At 38.2% G+C, this 20,278-nt stretch overlaps 1 protein-coding gene across 1 annotated transcript; it reads left to right on the top strand.

Moving 5' to 3' along the window:
- The first annotated feature begins 2,845 nt into the window (after positions 1-2,845).
- LOC128510317 (bone sialoprotein 2-like) lies at positions 2,846-19,959 on the top strand. Its single transcript, XM_053482523.1, has 6 exons — positions 2,846-2,968; positions 3,227-3,343; positions 6,310-6,414; positions 11,828-11,920; positions 13,866-13,925; positions 18,403-19,959. The coding sequence occupies exons 1-6, from the start codon at positions 2,846-2,848 to the stop codon at positions 18,481-18,483; spliced, it is 579 nt and encodes a 192-aa protein (XP_053338498.1). The 3' UTR covers positions 18,484-19,959.
- Positions 19,960-20,278: the final 319 nt, after the last annotated feature.

The following is a 20,278-nucleotide window of genomic DNA, read 5'->3' as shown; positions in this document are numbered from 1 at the left end:
TCATTTGACTTCATTAAGGTTTTCTGTCCTCTGTACTTGTACAAAAGTTGTCCTATTTTATTTAATTATCTTCACAAGGCCAGTCTTTTATCACTTACTGTAGCACTAAAGCTATACAACACAAATAGCTATAAGTAAATAAGGAATAAGTTTTCACATAATTACAAGTAAGAAGTAACGATAAATAATATTTATTAGAGAAATTGCCCAAAATCTTAAAGCCTTCAGTGTTCTATTTCTTTTACCATGCAAGTTGTAATAAAATAATCTGTTAATTTTTGTTTATTTTATTAATTTAACTTTTAATTTAATTTAACTGCTGTTAAATTACCATGGATGGAGCGGTGCGATATAACTAAGCTACCCAAACGTTTTCTCTTAAAGTACTTCTAAGTGGAATTTCCATCAGTTATATTTCATCTTTATTTTCTCGTGAATAACCCATAATCATTTCTATCTCTTCATAGTAAGAACTGAAATGTTCTTGTGTTCACTTACAGTATAGCAGCAACACAAAGTGAGTCATTCACTCACAAGCACCTCTGTCTTTTTTTCTCCTCTGAAGCAAATCTACACAGCTTGTTGCTTGTTTTGTTACTGAGTGCTACAAAACACTGAAACTGGAGACTCCTTTCACAGACGTTAAATAAACCCATTACACTTTACAGAAAACATCACTATATCAGCGATTGTTGGACTAAAAGGTGGTTTGGGTAAACAAATAAGTATCGGTTTTTGAATGTGTAATCAGGTGTCATGGGATATAATAATTTCAGTATAGACTCAAATTTAAAATATAAGCCATTTAATCAGATCTTAAACTCTAAACTCACGTCTGTTTTAGCAGTTGAATTTAAAGAAGCATATGTAAAGTTGGGTTTTAATGGGTGACAGCTCAGGTGTGAAGTTCTCCACAATTGCCCAGGCTCTTTATTGGTTCTACTCATGGTGACGGCGATTAAAAACGTCCCTGACTGCCTGCATTCAACATGACCTGAATGACTGAAGACCTTCCCAGACCTTAGGTGTGATATCCCTCATTCCTCGCTATGTAAAGTGATAGGCCTACAGCGGTTAACATTTCATCCTCATTTGCAACACAATCCAAGGCTGCTAACTGCGTCTGAGGCCTTGATGGCTCACGTATATCACTTTTCCCCCCCAGCATGGCCACGTTCTTTGAAGAGAAATCGTAATTCCAACAAAGAGTGACAGAAGACAGGAAAACCAGAAAGGATGTATAGATCTAACTTTATTTACTTTTAAACTCTAGGGTCATTTGCCTTTTGATTTTTTTTATTTTTACACGCCTTAATGTTTGTGTTAACAACAATGTCTAGAAATCTGAAAATTCGTGAGCACATAGTTATCTATACAAAACGTTTAAATGAATGACAACAAATCAAACTCATAAATGGGATTCTTACATATTTAGCTTGAATCCAGTGTTTAACGTGGCAAATACTTGGCTCATGTATAAACTCCACAACTAGTTAAAATTAAAATACTAATTAAAAAATACAAGTTACAGTTAAAATACTCTGAGCCTAACTTTAACATCATACAAAATTCAGTTTATTGTCTTGCATAAATATTTACCCCCTTTTAAACTGTTTCTTTTTCAACAACTGAAATATAGACAAAATAACCCATAGTATTAAAGTTTAGTTTAAAAATCTATTTATGCAAATGTTAATCATTATAAAAAAAAAAAATAAAAAAAAATAAAAAAAAAAATTGACTATGACTGATTATTGGCAGAATCTCAGTACATTCCTTCCAAATGCTTGGACTTGCATTGTTCTATCATTTTTCTACCTTTGCAATATCTATCTATCAAAATATACATTATGCTTGAGGAAAGGTTTGTTTTATGTGTGATACTCTAAAGAGCTCACTTTGTCATATATGATGCAATGTTTTTGGACTTCAGCACCCTTTCAGCTATGTGTCATGTGGACAGTGCTAAAAATAACAACACATCATTATCATTAACAATAGTCTCTAATAATTATTAGTAAATAATGCCAATTAAGGGGATGGATATAATAAATGTCTGGGAAAAATATAGTAGGCATTGAAATGTTATGTGTATTAATGATAAAGATGCAAAAAGTTGTCATGCCTTACTAAAAGTACAGAAGATGTAACAACTCAACCACAACAAAAAGTACCACTGATTTTAAAATGTGTACACCTGTTGTGATGATTGCATACAAATGGAATTTTTATAAATTGACTTGGCTGTTTTTTGGCAGAATACCACTCAGGAAAAAAATGTGTTGCTGGGATGGTACCATTAAGGTGCATGTATTAGTAAGTAGCATGTTGAGTACTAGTTGAACTGAAAGGTAATTACAGTCAATATGCTGTATATAATGTACATAGTATAGCACTGCAAATCATTGTGAAGGTATTCCCATGCTATCTATGATTCAGGATTTTTTTTTTCAGGATATCTTTTTTGTCATTCCTTACATTGTATTTGAAGTTTTTTCCCCCAAGGTATATTTGAAATAATTGATGGTTTTATTTTGTTGTGCTAGATACTAAAAGTTTCACTTATTCACAAATTCCAAAATCTAAATCATCTAAACATCTAAATGATTGTTACATGCTAAGAAAAACTGTGGTAAAAATGTACTCTTAAAAGTAATACAGTTCATGTCTTCAGTTTAAATCCATTGTAAAGGTGTACTCTATCCATGTTTCTTAGAGAAAGATACTGATTAAAGGTCCAAGTGTGTGTGTGTGTGTGTGTGTTGTGTTTTCTTTGCTGTTGCTTATACTGTTCATTCAGAAAAAAAAAAAAGCAAAAATGTGCCCTGCTGTTCTGAGATTGAGTATGTCGGCGTCGCATGGGATTGAGGTGCTCTTGAGTTTTCCTTTTTCCATTCCAACCTTGTCAATCCTCCATGCAGAGAAGCAGTGTGATGGAGCAGGTTTGGACTTGTTAGTTCCAGTGGAAGTGGGAATGTTTTTTATATATATATATATATATATATATATATATACATTTATATGGTTCTGTCTTTTTTTTTGGGGGGGGGGGCATATGGGTAGGGGTAGTTTGACTGTGTAGTATTTGTGTGTTTATGATTTGATAAACAATAATATTGAGCATTGTTTAAATCTAATCTAACTCCCCCACTTTGTAACACAAGGCAGAGCTCCTTCCCATCCTCCCTTTTTGGCTCCCTCCCCCTGATTGCACTCTTTCGCTCAGAAGGAAGCCCCTTTAAAATGGCCTGAAGGCGCCTTTTCTCTCACTCACTTGAACACTGCACGCTTCCTGCGCGCTGGAGATCCCAAAGCCGCACTGCGTTCTGCTCACAAGCGCAAGGTAACTCTCTCAGTGTCTTCTTCACCTTGTTTTTCAGTGCACGTTTTAAAGTTTCATATTCACGTCTATGAGGTTTGGGATTTTTTTTTTTTTTTTTTTAAAGCTTGGGGACTTTTATTGGCTTTAGACTTGGAGTAATATGACTGATCAGGGTCGAGTCGGAAAAAGCGCGACGACGGGTTTCATTGTAATTTCCGCTCATTGTGATCTATTATTTATTATGAAACACCAGAATTTAATCCGCAATCTAATCTCTTTTATTTGTATGTTTGAAAATTCGTGCAGCTTTGAGTTAAATGTTTTTTGTTGTTGTTGTGAATTACCAGGGAATTAAAGTGATGCAGTCGGACATTGTTGTTGTGGTGTTGCTGGTGGCGGGTTTTTTGTTTTAGGCACTGCTCCTGGTCATTCTTGTGTGCTTTAAATCCTTTGCATTTAAATTGTTACTTGGTATTCTACAAAGTTACATTTTGCGCCTTTGTTTATTCAGAACTCTTTTTGATGTTTTGTATATTTTTTTGGATACTATGCATCACCTTGAGTTTTTGGTTAATTAATAACTAATCTGTTTTTCAATTTTTTTTACCCTTTCACAAGGGTGATTATTATTTTTTTTAGATATGTTATGCTTTTGTATATTATATGTAAAGTTTGGTTTTGTAAAAAAAAAGTTGATACTTTGGGAAAAAATGATACTATTAAAAAAAAGCATAGTTTACTTTTCATTTACTTTTTTTAATCATTAAATCCTAACATTTAATAGCTATTACTCACTAAAGCACTTATCCTGTGCTTCAGTAAGATTAATGCTTGAGTTGACTTTGTTGTGCTTTTAGAGGATTTCCTGTGCCTTAAGCTTTAAGACTTAAAAAAAAAAAAGTGCCCCTTTTAGATAAGGACGGGGTGCATATATTTTTGAAGGCTTCCATTTTTATTTCTTTATTTTAATTGTATGTGTTTGTGGATGATTTCGTCCTGCTGTGAGATCTCTGCTCTGTGCTCTCTAGTTATTGTTCTTTGTTTGCGCGCCAGTTTTCTTTGCACATGTTGCGTGTTCGAATTTCCGTCTCGCGTCTCCCCCCTCTCTCTTAATCCCCCTCCTGTGTCTTGTACCTCCTGGGCTTCCGTAGTAGCGGTAGGAGGGGGCGGTGTGTGGGGGCGGGGGAGAAGGGGGGGGGGTTCCGCAGCTCTACTTAAACCCCCTCTAGTTAAAGGCGCGCGCGCGGAGGTATTTACCGTTTCTGCTCTTTAACTCTGTGACATTATCGCGGTTTTAATTCTGCACGTTTTTGCCCCCGGGGGGTAAAAACTCCACCGCCGGTAAATGATTTCAGGGGCTGAATCGCACGCTCTGAGGGTTTAATACTCGGCGCTATTCTGTGTTGTATTGTAAACAAACACACAGCAGGTTATTAGCTAGCAGCCGGCTAATGCTAGCTCCCTCAGCTCACCTTCCTGTGTTTGTCTCGTGCACTCACTGCTGAGCCTCTGCAGGGTCCAGATCTGTGCTCCAGGGTTTTAGAGAACATCCAGATTATGCATGTTTTTTTTTTTTTTTTTTTAAACAATTTAACCCAAAACGACTCTAATGTAAAATACTTATCGGATGTAGTTTATTTTTGTAAGGTGGGGGGTGTTTTGTATATAGTGTTTGGTGGGGGTAGTATGTTTGTGTGTGTATGGTGGGGGGTGTTTGGTGTGTGTGTCCCCATTGAGTAGTGTTTGTTTCTTAAAGTGTATATTGGATTTCATTGCTGTTTTGTTCAGTGCTTTGTCTGTGCCTAAAAATCATAATTAACTTTATATCTTTTAGATTTTTATACATGTACCTTTATTATAGTACATATAGTGCAGATATAGTCTATAGGGGGGAGTTATGGAATAATGATACAAATGAAATGCAATACAATAAACAGATTCTAGAAATGTGGTCAAAAAAGGTCTCCAACTACAGACATTATTTGCACAAATGTGCTGTCGTTAAAGGTAAGGGAAAAAAATAATTTACCTTATATAGACTGAAGACTCCTACATTTAAAAAGGTTAAAACATGTTCTGATGATGTGATAAAACAGTTCATGAAGTCTGTCCATTTTCCCCGTCTCAAACATAACTAATTGGCCATCAAATTGCCTATTAATCAGTTGTGGCCACTGTCTTGGGTATTCAATGGCAGGTCAGGGTAACAATTGTTGAATTTTCATTTGGTAGCTGTTCATGGGAACTCTCAATATCTGAAGAAACACAGCGACCATGACTCTGTCAGAGAGAGGCGGGGGGTCGTGGCCAAGTCAACCATTTGGTCCATTCTTAAAAAGAATGAATGAGCAGCAAAGTACCAGAGACGCCTAAAGGAGATGATGGACCCCTTCATAACATCTAACCCAGTCAGGAACACTTGGGCATGGTGTGGTGTACACTCAGTAGACGGCTTCATAAATATTAATATGGAATATTTACCTCAAAATGCAAACCACTGGGAACTCTCAAGAAGGGGCGGGGGGATTCTTTGGCCAGATGAAGTGAAGATGTGAACTTGTAGAGAAGAATGACTGGAAGAATATGGAGAAGGAAAGGAAGGGATCGTGTTCCAGAGTTTACCTTATGATCTGTGGGATACGGCAGAGGCGGTTTTATTGCTTGGGTGTGTACGGTTGCTAGGGAAACTGGTGTTTATTGCTAATTTTATGAGCGCTGATAGAAGTAGCAGTAGCATTTGTAGTCCAAAATGTACCCTGATGACAAACTAGTTCTTAAAGGGTTGTGTCTGTCACATGACCTCAACAAAACTGAGCTGCTTTTCATTTGCTGGAAATAAACCAAAGCAGGGGAAGGTAGACTTGTTTTATCTCACCTCCCCCCAGATCTTGTTGTTCCTAGTTTGCAGTGGTTTAAACCACTGCACTTTGATTTGATGAACTTTGATCCAAGCTTTTTTTTTCTTCCCTGTTTTTTCTTTACATCAGCAAGAGACCATGAGCGAGACTGCCAAGGACAAGGGCGCCGTCTCTACTAAAGAGAAGGGCGGAGCGGAGAAGAGGGGTAGAGGAAGACCCAAAAAGAACCCGGAGGTATGACGAAGCACATTGAGTTCCTGTGTACAGAGAATTAATCACTAGATTCTTCTGATCTGGGCGTGGTCATTTGTCGGTATGATGATTTAAAAAATATTATCAATCCATTTACAAACAAATCTAGGACAAAAAGCAACTTCATGTAAAAATAATTTTTAAACATTTTCTCCCCAACCTTGTTAAAGCAGTTTTAGGGTTAGTTCTTGCATAATTTGTGGCTTTATGCAATCCACAACAGTTCTATTTCAAAAATTTTATACTATCAACCTTATACATAGCATGGTAAGAGTTGATGAATAAATAAACCTGATTCCCCAAAGCCACACTTCAACATGTCTTAAAATTGAGCTTCAGGCATTTTCATAGACATTTTGCTCCATAGTGTATATAATTGAAATAAAGGCAATATCTTTCTTCTGATTTATTATTTTAATATAAATATTTTTATTTCACATCCTTTTTTGCAAGAAGCAAGGCTTCTGGTCCGTCAATGGCGTTGTGAGCACTGATTTGCTTAGCATACATGTACAATGTGTTCTTCACCCAAATACACCTGAATCTACCGGAGGGGTCTGGTCACCGCTTTATTTATGTTTACGTCCAACCATCTAGGAACCTCTAGTCCAACTAATGTATTCCCATCTTGTACGACCGTGGTAGAACTTCTAATCAACGGTCACACACTGCGGCCAATTTGGAAACGCCAATCAACCTAATCTGCATGTCTTTGGACTGTGGGAGGTAAAAACCGGAGAACCCCATAGGAAACCCCTTTAAGCACAGGGAGAAGATGCAATCTCTGTGCACACAGACCCGATGCGGGAATCGAACCCGGGATTCGGAGTTAAGCGGATTCAAACTCACATCCACTAGCTGCTTGGGAAATGGGTTTGTGTCCATTTTGCCCATCTGCTCTCCTATCGAATATGTTCTTAGTTTAAGATGCATCATGATGTACAGTTTTTCATGCGATCTACCAATCTTCCAAACTGTTTATCTGGAAATGTTTATATCTACCGTACTGTAAAAAAAAAATAATTAAAAAAAAAGACTTGTGCACATGCAAATAACTGCTGTAGAGCAAGGATGACCTTAAAAAAACAAAACTATAAAACTCAGTTATTGATGAAATAAAAAGTCAGTCTGATGTGATGAGAGATTGCAGGACCCTTTAGTCTTGGGTACAATTTTATAAGGAAATTCCCTACCAAGTTTTACTCAGAACCACATGCAATTCTTTGACGGTTGCACCTGCTTCTTTTTGGCACATACAACCCGACACCCAGCAAAACAAAATTTTATGTATTTTATATATTTTTACTGAATATTGCTGTTAAAAATCAATAAAGTCAATAATAAACTCATTAAAAAAAAGAGAAGTTTGTACTAAACATTTTTTTCTGGTTATATATTGAAATAAATATATAAAGTATTTTGCAAAGTTGGCATTACATCTAGTAACAAGTTAAAGTTAATCCACAATTAAATTAACTTCTCTCAACTGATAGTTTTAAAATAATATAAATAATAATAATAACTGATCGTCAAGCCTTAGTTTTACGACTTTCACCTTTTCTGTTTTGATTGGGTGTTGAGGTTGTACCGCATGACCTCAGGTTCAAGACTTTAAGTGGTGTTGGTGGGTGTTGAATAAAAAAACTACATTTTGAATTTGTGTGTGTCGGGTTTAAAGTAACAAACGCAAACTTGTAGTGCAAAGGAACTAATGTATAATACAGTTTTGCAAAATCAACTTGTAATAAAAACAGTATGCAGTGTACGAGTCATGGCTTGCTAGAGTGGAACATTTAGGAGGTGAACGGACAAATCTCTCTTTATGACTAAGCAAGCAGCCGTTACGTTAATATTTAACGGCACGCTTGTAAAAGTTACAGTAAAAGTTCGCAGGGCATCGGTTTATCAGCCGTCGCTCGTAAACAACAGCTGCGGAAGTCGTTGCCGTGCTCTGTTACAGTTGTTGTGTAAGGTTTTAATCATAAATATTTCCGTTCCTGAGTTGTTTAGTTGTTCATTTGGGTGCTATGGCACTGTTTACTATTTGTGAGTCATCACCACCATCACCACTGCTGCTACTTATCTGTAATCCATCAAAGATTTAAGAACATCATCCGTTCAATCAGTTTAATTATACAACTCCTTATGAGTGTGTGATTAGTCACCGTGCTTACTCGTCTAGCTAGCGGTTCCTGTTGTAGCGGTTTGTAGTCATGAGCATGCCTGTGCGCGTTCGTGTATGTAAGTTAGGACTAAACCGTTTATACAAGCACACGGACGCGCTTTTGGAACTTGCGAAATAATAGAACTTTTTGTATAATAAAATTTATTTTAAATATAATGGTGTACTGTTTTCAGAAGCCTTGTTGCAAAACATTTGGGATTTTGGAATAATCAGTATTATATGGATGCAGTTTATTAAGACAAATCTGCAAGTTCTCTTACATAAGCTGCATGCTAGCTAGCCTGTTTCTGTAAACTAGCCACAGTTCCCATAGTTTAAGGGGTTTAGACGGCGTCCTAAGAAATCCTCCACATTTACGCTTATTTTTTACAAAATGAATGTGTGTAAAATATGCTCTACTTATGAAGCCAGGTGAACCTGAAGTGTGCCTGCAATTTTTCTTTTCGATCCTGAAGCGTAGAGTTCAGCAATAGGAACGGCCAGAAATCTTAATCCATGTCCCACTACTAGTTTATCAAGTACTTCAATTAGGCAATAAAAGAAAATTGACACTATATTTATTAAATGTAAGTGTAGCTAAAAATCTATAAAAAGTTAACACTTTTCAGCACCTTTTATTTACTAGAGCTATGCTCTTTTTATTCTGAATCAGTTTTCAAAATGTTAAATTCTCTAACATTGACATATTTTAAAAATTAACAGCAGCTTTTGCAGAAAATGCACACCGTATGTTGTCAGCGTTACTGCCACCTACTGGACCGGAGTTTTGTCAAATCCGGAAGAAGAAAAACTTGACTAATAATTCGAAAACCAACGCAAATATATAGTAAATTAGTTTCCACACAAAGTGTTGCGTGGAGGAAAAAAAACCTTCAGCTTTACTTTACATGTACATAAAAGTACTAAAACAGAAAGAGGAAACTTAAAAATATATATATATATAAATTTCTGTATGAAATATAGACGATTTGATCACAAAGTGATTTTTAATATAGTCACCTCGTCCAGCCCTGCTTTGTATTTCTGTATTAATCCACGATGAACCCTTTCACTTGCACATTGAGCGACAGCCGTGTTTTTGTTGACCACGCTTCCCCAGGACCTTCCTCTTCCTCCCGTCTCGGCCCCGCTGACCTCGCCTGAATCAGGTCTCCGCTTTCCTTCGCCGTGCCTGATGCACTTGGAGGAATTTGGCAGCTGAGAGTTCTGTGCCACCTGTTGGTCTTAAAGTAGCAGCCGGTGTCAGTTGCTCTGACCTTGAACACTGCTTTCTTTGTGTTTGTAACAAAGTCTTCCTGTTGAAAGATTACATACGGCAAAACACACTCCATCGATTCCAAAAAACCTGGATGGAACGCTGTGTTTTGTGTGTGTGCTTATCGCTTTGTTCAAGTGGATGGATCCTGTGGTCTACATAAGATGTTCATGAGGACATTCTACAAGTTAACTTGCTCTTAAACTTCATCTAAGTAATCATAACATTCTCAATGTTTGTATTAAGTTACACAACATATCTTGAGTAGCATTTATAGCTAGCGACGGTATCGACACAATAGCTGGAAATAAATGAAAGTAAATCATGGCTCGGATTTGAAAATTAAGTTACTTTCTTTCGCAAAAAAGGACATGATTCGTCTCAACTAATTTTCTGTATAACAATGCAAATGACTTTTGCATGAAAAACTTTAAAATCACAACACAATCTCTTAACTTTCTAGTTTTTAAAAATGAAACTAGCGGGTGGGATTCACTATCAAAAATTGGAAAACTAGTATCGTCTTACCTATTTTTATTTATCATGATGCAGGATGTGCAAAAATACCAACAGCTTACACCTCGTCTGTATAACATTATAATACACTGTTTACATATAAACTGAAACATGGCTTACTAGATGCGTTTAATATCGCAATGTTTCAGCAAAGTTGTCCAATATTTAAAAAAAATGTTTTTATGTAAAGCTATAAAACAATATTTAAAGTGTTTTCGTTTCATAACTACGAAAATCAAACCGCGAAGACTTTGCTGCTAGTTGCAGAAACCCATGTACAGTTTTAGTGTAATTCATGATATTAATCATCTTCATTAGATATTGATTTTAAATTCTTTTGTATTTGTTTGGTGTGTTAAATTACAGTTAAGTATCTCCCACACCGGTAACATGTTACACACAAACTTGCAGTGAACTTCAGAGGTATGTGATGTAAGCGCTGGAATAAACCGAGTTCATTCTTAAAACAATAAAAGAGGCTTAAAAGCAACTTGAGACATCGAAGAAAGGAAGCTGACTTCGAGCAACACGGAGAGAGGGCTGCTGTAACACGATGGCAGGAGTTTCAGCTTGCTCGTGCCACACATCGTCTTCCTGTTTACTCCGCAACGCTTCTCCATGGTAACCGGTGCTCACCCTAAAACAAAAATAAGAAGCATAACACCACCTTGAGGAAGCGACTATGTTTAAATGTCCGTATTTACACGGACGAGGTGGTGATGAAGCGTTGAAGTGCGTCAGTATGGGTCGGGGTTAAACCACGTGTTTTCACTGTGTTCGTGACAACACTTTGATCATAAACAGAAGCTCAAACCGCAGATCTTGTTCAATGACATGATTTAAAACCCCCAAAGTACGAGAGTTGCGTGCGAGACAGGACCGGAAGTGGACGTCATGGGTAGTGTTGAAGGGCGTGTCACGCGATGCACAATATTTATCCCAATGTACAGAAAGTTAAAATAGTAGTACAAGTAATTAAAAAAAAAATCTTGGATAAAACTTTTTTACCATTATTTTAAACAAATAACATTACCATGAAAGTATTTTATTAATGATTATAAATGTTGGCCACAAAAATACATATTTGGATTTATCTTATTTTGCATAATTACATTCGGTTACATTTAACCGAATGTAATTATGCAAAATAGGATAAATCCAAATATGTATTTTTGTCGCTCTTATTTTGCATAACTACATTTGGTTTAGTTTAAGAAATGTACATACTGCAAATCAACAATAAAAAATAAGGCAGGAAACATGCTGAACCTAAATTATACAATGAGTTTGTAAATAATGAGTTAATGAGTTTCTAAAATGTTCTTTCGAAGTTGTATACAAACTTAAAGTGGTGGTTTTAGCCCCATGCTAAATTGAAATTCAACAAGAATAATTTTTACTTAAATTCTATTTGATTTTTTTTTTTTTTCCTTCTACAGCAGGAGCCCAGTGGTTCCCCGACGCCGAAGAGGCCCCGAGGACGACCAAAGGGCAGCAAAAACAAGGCGAGCTCCACAGGACCTAAAGGCAAAGTGAGTGAAATTGAAGGAAAGAAGAGAAGTTTTAGCTAAAATTTTTGTTTTTTTGTTGGTTTAATGTTCAAGTCAAAATATTTTTGACATTTTGAATTGGACTCAAGTTTCCACTCACTTTTTAACTTTTACCCTTGAACAAATTTGAGTAGTTTACCTCGGTAGTTTTACCAACTTGTTTCCATCCTCCCAGCACTTTCCAATTCAAATTTTATTAGTCACATACAGTCATACACGGTGCGATATGCAGTGAAATGCTTGTACGACCGCTCGTGACTGAGAAATGGAAATTAAAAAATTGAAAAAAATACTAACTTTAGTTAGAACTTGCCCAGTTACTAAGCTAACATTGCTTTAGGAATATACAACTTATGTAATGTTTAGTGATTGGCATTAATCTCAGCTGAATTGTGTAAATTTTGATTGCCTCTATTTTGAAGAAATTCTCTCGGGCGTTTGCTGTTGACGCCCCCAACATCCAGGTGGTCAATCATCTGTACCACGCCTTTTTATCTATTTATCGCTAGCTTGACGTCTATGAGAACTGCCCGATTAAAAAGATTTTTGGTTGATGGGTGGCGATACCGCCACCTACAGGACCGGGAGCAGAAGCTTGACAGTAAAGCGAAGAAGAATCGTTTTGTACACAACATGATGCAAAACGAGCCACACAGCATTAAATAAATGCTACAAGTAGTCTTTAATACTCATGACTCACCACATTGATGTTTTGAAACACAACCTAGCTGGACCACCAGTGTTGCGTCCCACTGGTCCGTACACAATACTGATTTTAAAATGTATGAACGTCTTAAACCTCAACAAACACACAGGTTCCCAGTTTTGGTAATTTTTATATATATTTATATATATAAAATATTTATTTTAGATCTGACCAGAGTGACTTTTATTTCCAAATTTACCTGAGACAGTTTCTCACCCCACCCTTCAACATGGTCCTGCTTCGCCCGTCACGCGGCTCGTTTCTCGCTCCGCGCCGTTACAAAACACGCTCGCGTGCTTACGATAGATTTACAGCTGCCGAGTTGTAAACATTAAAACGAAACCAGGATGGTCGGTTCTCCCCACTTCCTGTCTCACCATGGCTTCCTGTGGCATTTTGCATGATGCAGGTGCAATGATGGAGGTGCCGTCTCCATGGCAACACCCTCCGCCTCTAACAAACGCACGCATACACGAGCGTGCGCACGCGTTCGGTTTGCTTCTTTCCATCCAGCGTCGTCATGACGACCGCTGACCCCCTTCACTTCTTCTTCTGCACACAATACACATCTACACCCTTGCGCGATCTTAGTGTGTGTGTGTGTTGTGGGTCTGCCAGCTGTCTCTGTGCTTCAAACCAGGTGGCCAATGAACTGGAGTGGCCTGTGTGCAGTTCATGTCCGTTTCTAACATAATAGCCAACGAACCCACTGCCCTCTGGCTGAGTGCCCACACACACACACACACACTTGCTCACAGAACACCACCCTCTAGTGGTTAGATTTTTTTCTTTCTGAACACACAACACTAAAGTGGTGATTATTGGCTTCTTGCACTGTACTAGCATCCTGTTTCAGTCGAGTATCTTTCTCACACACACACACACTGCAGTCATTCTTTCTATATTATGACCGAGTCATTCACTGTTTAAAGAGTTCAGAAGATTCAACACGAGTTTTAGTTCACTGTAAACTTGAGTGAGCGAAGGATTGAATTAATCTGTGTGTCTCTTTGTGTGTCTAACTTTCTCTGACTTTCCCTATGAATCTCACTCACTCTCACCCCTGGTTTGTTCTTTCTTTCACTCTTTTTCTTTCTCACTCTCACTGTGACTCTTCATCTGTGTGTCTCTTTCCCTTTCTCAGTGACACACACACACACACACTCACCTATGTGACTGTCTCCTTCACACTGCCTGACTCTCTCTCTCTCTCGTTCTCAGAAAGCAGCTGCTGCGACAGCGTCTGCAGGGGGAAAACGCAGAGGAAGACCCAAGAAAGCAGTAAGTCCTCCCTCCTGTTCCTCATCAAACACACACCGCCTGTTGATCACCGGCCCGATAATCAGTTCACACAGAGTTTAGACACTTTATCTACAGGTGTGTGTGTGCGCACAAAAACACCGGGACCGAAGGTCTCCATAATGATCAGAGTACTCGATAGTTCTCGCGTTTCAAAGCCGAGGTGAGTTCCAGTAGGTATGAAAGCGTGACCTCTGACCGCGCTTTATTCTTCTTCTGGAGTGTACAGAACCCTGCTGATCACATGACCTTGCTGCGTGGATATGAATGATTTTATTTTATTTATTTTTCCTAACTGTTGGTCAGGAAGTGTTCTTGTTCCTCTTCTGCTCGTCTTCGTTTAAAAAGGTCGTATTTAGTGCTGTAGTTCATCTAAACACGACCTCACTCGCAACAAACGTGGCGCTTTCGTCAGCAGCGTCTCTACTGAAGTTAAGGCGGTAGATGCGGCTCGTCACCTGACTGAGAAACCACGAGGTGTGAGGGTGTGAAAACCTCCGACACTGGAGGACTCCTCCTGTATATGTTATACATGTACTAGAGCCTGATTACATAACACTTATGGGGTATCTTTTTCTCAATATTCATTATTATTATAATTACTATTTACACCCACCGTGTTGAACTTTGGTTCATTGTTATGATTTTATAGAATTAACGTCAGTGTTGATTCTCCAGCGGGTTTTATTTGTACATATCTGCTGCAAAGCATCATGGGATTCGAGATTAAAGCGTGACTGCGTAGGATATGTCCACTAAGTCTGATTTAGTGAACAGCATTAGTTATGCAATGGAAATACCCCCACTGATGATGGTGTGTGAGATCGTTGGAATGGGTGGCGGGTAAAAAAAAAAAAAAAAAAAAATTTGCATTTGGCTTCTTATCAGAAAAAGGGGATTTCATGTGGCGTTTTTGTTTTTCACTCCGTTTTGTTTCTGTTTCTGCTTCATCTGGTCTCATTCCATCTGTATCCTTCTTTCTCTCTCTCTCTCTAGTTCTCTCTCTCACATGCACACACAGAAGCTCATGTTGTCCATTGAGGCTATTAAATTTGAACGGAACCTTCATGTCTAGTAATTTTACACACACGCGCACACTCATTCACACACAACTCATTTTGTGAGTAAACCTCTAGCCCCGCCCCTTTCCCTTCTCTTCCTTTATAATTTTTTTTTCCCCCGCTCCACACATTCCTCTCACATGAGGCACGGCCCTGGCACAGCGGGTTTGGTACTGTTCCATGTCCAGTCATTTTAAACAAGCCTCCAGCAAAAGTACACACACACACACATCTCTGCGCCTGAGTCACACAGATATTTAGCTCATGAAAATCCAACACTCATCTGATTCAAGCCACAAATTCGATGGGCATTTCCTTCCGAACCGTTGATTCATACGCGGTGGTTGCGCAATACCTGGTGTGCTCCTGGTTCAGATTCACTTCAACTGCAGGAACCTCGTGGCTTTTTATGTATTTTTTTTTTTTTCCTTTTTTTTTTTTTTTTCTTTTCTAAATGTGTGTTTTTCAGTTAGGTTCTCTGCTTTCAATCTTATTTGCATGTGTTCGGTTTTCACATACTGGGTGTGTCGTTTTTTTTTTTTTTTTTTTTTTTTTTCTTCCCCCTGCAAAGATAAACAAGAACTTGAACTCAAACTGTAGCGCTTCACCTGCCCTTCTGTAATACTGTTTTATTTATTGCTCGTTTCCTTCTGATGGACCACATTTTTAATTTTGTTTGATTTATACACTTTACTCACACTTTACTGATTTGGATCGAGTTTAAATAACGAGTCGCAGATGAATGGTGAATCGATATCATTCGTGTCTTCCGGCTGCTCCCTTTCAGGGGTCCCCACAGCCAATCTGTGTCTGCGTCCATATATCCCTGTCCACTACATCAATTAAATGTCTTCTTGGGTCTTCTTCTAGACCTCCTGCCTGGCAGTTCCGTCCGCAGCATCCTTCACAATCTCTCCTCTGAACATGTCCAAACCACCTCAATCTGGGCTCTACGACTTTATTTCCAAAACATCTAACATGTTGTCCCTCTGATGGACGCATTCTTGATCGTGTCCATCTCCGTCACTCCCAAAGAGACCCTCAGCAATGCTTTGTGGGTAATGCAGTCCAAAGTGCAAAAACGCTGGAATATTGAGCCTGTTCTTAAGTTTTTGGTTTGATTTAAGTACGGAACCCACCCGGGAGTTTGTAATATCGCCTGACAACGCAGAAATTAAAAGAACATGCATCGACCCGTTTGTCTTTCTCATCACTGCATGGGCATGAATTAACGGGCTGTAACGCTGCCGCGAGCAACAACAAGAGCGGAGAAGCTAACATAGGGTAAGTAGCGTACTGAGAGAGATACGAACGTTATGTGTTTACATGACTTCTTAATCATTGACAGACACCGTTATAAACCATCTAGCGTTACAAAGGTAAGCATAATAAAGCTTTCTGACTACGTACACAGTTTGCAACTAGACAATCACCATAATGCATTGTTTATTATAAACGTGCAAATAGGAATTATAGAGAAGACGACATAACCATGTTGTATGAGAGTGTAAGTTAACTTACACTCCGCACTCATCATGATTCCTAGAAAAGGCGATCTGCAAAGATTCATAGAAAAAGAAATCACACTCACTGAGCCTGGTGAAGATGAAGCAGGAACACGAAGCGTTAGTACAGATCCCTTTTTCAGGAGCAGCTTCCTAGTAAAACCAGCTTTATATTGACCCGCGTTTATAAAGCAGTCTGGTAAAAAATGATTAGCGCAAACATAAACGCATTTAGGTAGATCAGCGGGGACGTTGGCTTCAAAAACAAAATTCAGCCACTGCGTCCTCAGCGGCTCAGATGTCGGTAGTGAATGATGACTTCGCTATTACACCCAACAACTGTACACCACACTGGCTTAGGCGACATTTTGCTCCAGCGTCGAAAAACAATGGCCGACAGCTTTCTTCTCACTTGGGGCGGTTCTTTGCTAAAACACCAATCAACTATAGTAGGAGCGGCCTCTTGTGGTGTGGCAACACATTTACATTTACATTTAGGCATTTGGCAGACGCTCTTATCCAGAGCGACTTACATTTTTATCTCATTATACATCTGAGCAGTTGAGGGTTAAGGGCCTTGCTCAAGGGCCCAACAGTGGCAACTTGGTGGTTGTGGGGTTTGAACCTGGGATCTTCTGAACCGTAGTCCGTTGCCTTAACCACTGAGCTACCCCTGGCCCTTCGACAGGCATTTGCGATTGGCCTGATTTCAGAAGGGGCATCTTATTTTAATAAATGAAAAGAAAATCACAGGGCGGCTCTTTATCATTGTAGAGTGGTTGTGTACACACTCTCCTAACACACATTTCAGTCCAAACAGCTTAAAGTGCATGTACGCCCGTATGACCCCTTCAGTCCGATCACGGTTCCGACATACTGGGAGAACGTTCTACCTTGGTGTCCAAGCTCTAGTGAAACGTGGCGATAAGTGCATTAGTGTATCAGAGGATTATACCGAGAAATTGTAGAGAAATCTTGTAGAGATTCCCGCCCCTAGCTTGTTTCCCTCCACATGATGGTTGTTTATGTATTTTATCTGGGTTATATACAGGGATTATAAAATTTATTTATATAATCTTGATACATGAAAGTATCAAAGTACTCCGCCCTGGAAATGAGACACTTTGGACCCTGTTCACACCTCGTCCCACGTGCGGTGTAATAACGCTCAGCGAGTAGCAGTGATGTTCTGCCTGGCAATGTGTGTGAGAGAACAGTTGAGAGCACCACCTGTAGGATCATAAAGGAACTGCAACATTTTACCACCTCAAAGGCAAACGCGAAATTTAAATGTACATGAATCGACACTCAATCACAAATGTATCAATAATAGTTAATCTGAGTATTTTTTTTATTATTGTTATATTGCACACACACTAATACAATATACATCAAACTATTTTTCTTTTCCCATAGTGTTTTTATTTAGGCCGTCTGTATGTTTTTTTTTTTTTTTTTTTTTTTTTTTTTTTTTTTACTTTTTATTTTATTTTATACAGCACCCTCCACAATTATTGGCACCCTTGTTTAAGATGTGTTCTTGGGCTGTGTGTGTTTTTCTATAAAATGTGTATGTGGACTAAACCCCCTTATCTGCTCCCACTCGTACACCACTCACTCAGCACGTTACACATCAGTGCACATTTACACTCATTAGTACAAACTTTGCACACTGTTATGCTCATGGCTGGACATTGCCATTTAAATTAAGTATTGATTATACTACTTAATGTAATTTATTTTTTTTGCCCCCTGCTAAAGGTTTTCTATGTTGTACAATAAAAAAAAATTATATTACTTATTTGAATATTTTCTTTTTCTTACATTTTAAATGTTTAACTATATTAAAAAAAATTAAGACTTGTTTACCTTTTTTTCCCCTCATCCTCACAGGAGAAAGAAGAGCAGCCATCCAAGTCTTCTGAGGAGGAGGAAGAGGAAGAAGAGGAGGAGGAGGAAGAGGAGGAACAGTAGAGCAGCAAATCAGTGCTACCTCATATCTCAATCTCGTCACTTCCCGGTTCAAACTATAAAACAGCTGGATTTTTTTTTTCCTTTTTTTTTTTTTTGCGATCTCGCAAAAAAAACAAAACACACCCTGACAAAGAAATCCAAATCCACTCTCGCTCATCCTCCATCAGCACAGAGCACACTACAGTGCATCTCTCTCTCTCTCTCTCTCTTTATACCACCACTGGAAAACAAACGGACAGACTCTCATACTGTGTGTGTGTGTGTACATGCATGCATTTGTGCTTGTATGTTGAACACAGACTCCATGTCTCTTTCTTTCTCTCTCTCTCTGGTCATGTCAATATACTGGACAAAGAGTTCCTCTGATGCAGGTTTAAAAAAAAAAAAAAAGTTTTTTTTGCTTTTAACGAAAACTTGTTCACGTTCTCTAGACAAAGGTGAATCAACCTACTTTTAGAGGAAGGGGGTCAGTACTTAACTTTTTGGCTTGTAGGTGATTTATTATTATTTTTTTCTAAAAGGAATATGGTGGTGGAAAGGGCTTTGTGTACATGTTTTTGTGTGTGTGTGTGTGAGCGTAACGGATACCAGTTCATTGTGACACCGCATCGATCCATTTTTATCTCTGTTGGAGTCGTGGATCTGTTTTACTCCTGACTCGGTTCGTTTTCAGAAAGAGATTTAAACGCATGCAGAGGACAAAACCGAGGAGGGACGAGGCGTGTGGAGTTGGACGATGTGTCAGAAATTTCAGATTTTTTTTTCCCCGTTTTTGTCCTGTCGTCAAGAGATTAGAAAATTGTACTAAAACTAGAATAAAAGTTAAGCTACCTTTCTATTCACAATTTTATTTTTTAACGATTCTGATGAAACCGTGATCTAAGACCGTATTCCCATCTGTTCCCGCCGATGTATTTTAAAAACCGCGCTGTAAGGTGTAATGCTAACCCCGATCCCTCCAAATGCATATTGTATTTTTCATTTGTGTTTTTATGCATTAGCTGTAAATGAAACAAAACATCAGACTTTTCGGGAGATAAACCAAACTGAAATGTCAAATTCTGAATCTCAAGACTTTAGGACCGAAAGATAGTATTTTTGTTCTCTTTTTCATTTGCATCCATCAGTTAACTTTTCATCACAGATGGCGAGTAGTGGATTATTTTTTTTTTTCCCACAGGATGGCGCCATTTGCTACTGTTCAGTCTGTTTCAGATTTATTTTTTACTTTTTGTGTGTGTGTAAAACTCCGAGTCAGGGAACGCCGATCGATCCAGCGACTGAGTTTCTCAGAACTTTAATGCTGCTACAAACACGGTTAATAAAAAAAAACAAACAAAAAAAAAACAACAAAAAAAAAATAAACCCGGAATACTGCAACGTCACACTCGTACCTCACTCTGTCATTTTAGGACGGCTTACTGTTAAAAATAATAATAATAATAAAAAGTAACAAAAACAACAAAAAAAAATACACAACATTCAGCTGCTCCCGATGCAGCCTGTCTGGCAAGAGTGTAAGCAAACTTTTTTTTTTTTTTTTTTTTTTTTTTTTGCAGTTCAGTTTGTTAGGATTCTTGTGTGTGTGAGACTAATGGTAGGACTTTTTAGATAACTCGTATACGGCGTACACTTCAGTGCACAGTATTCAATGTTTTCAAGGTTGTTCTTTTTTCCCCTTCTTTCCCCCCCCATCATGTTTTTGACTGTAGATGCGCCACAGAAACGCCTACATTGGGACAGAGAGGAAATAGTCAGCTTTTTTTTTTTTCTCTTGCTGAATGTTTACCCGCTG

The sequence above is a fragment of the Clarias gariepinus genome, chromosome 22 (genome assembly GCF_024256425.1).
Source record: "Clarias gariepinus isolate MV-2021 ecotype Netherlands chromosome 22, CGAR_prim_01v2, whole genome shotgun sequence".
NCBI classification, from domain to species: Eukaryota; Metazoa; Chordata; class Actinopteri; order Siluriformes; family Clariidae; genus Clarias; species Clarias gariepinus.
Note: the sequence above shows the minus strand (reverse complement) of the source record. Positions and strands in the feature narration are given on the sequence as shown.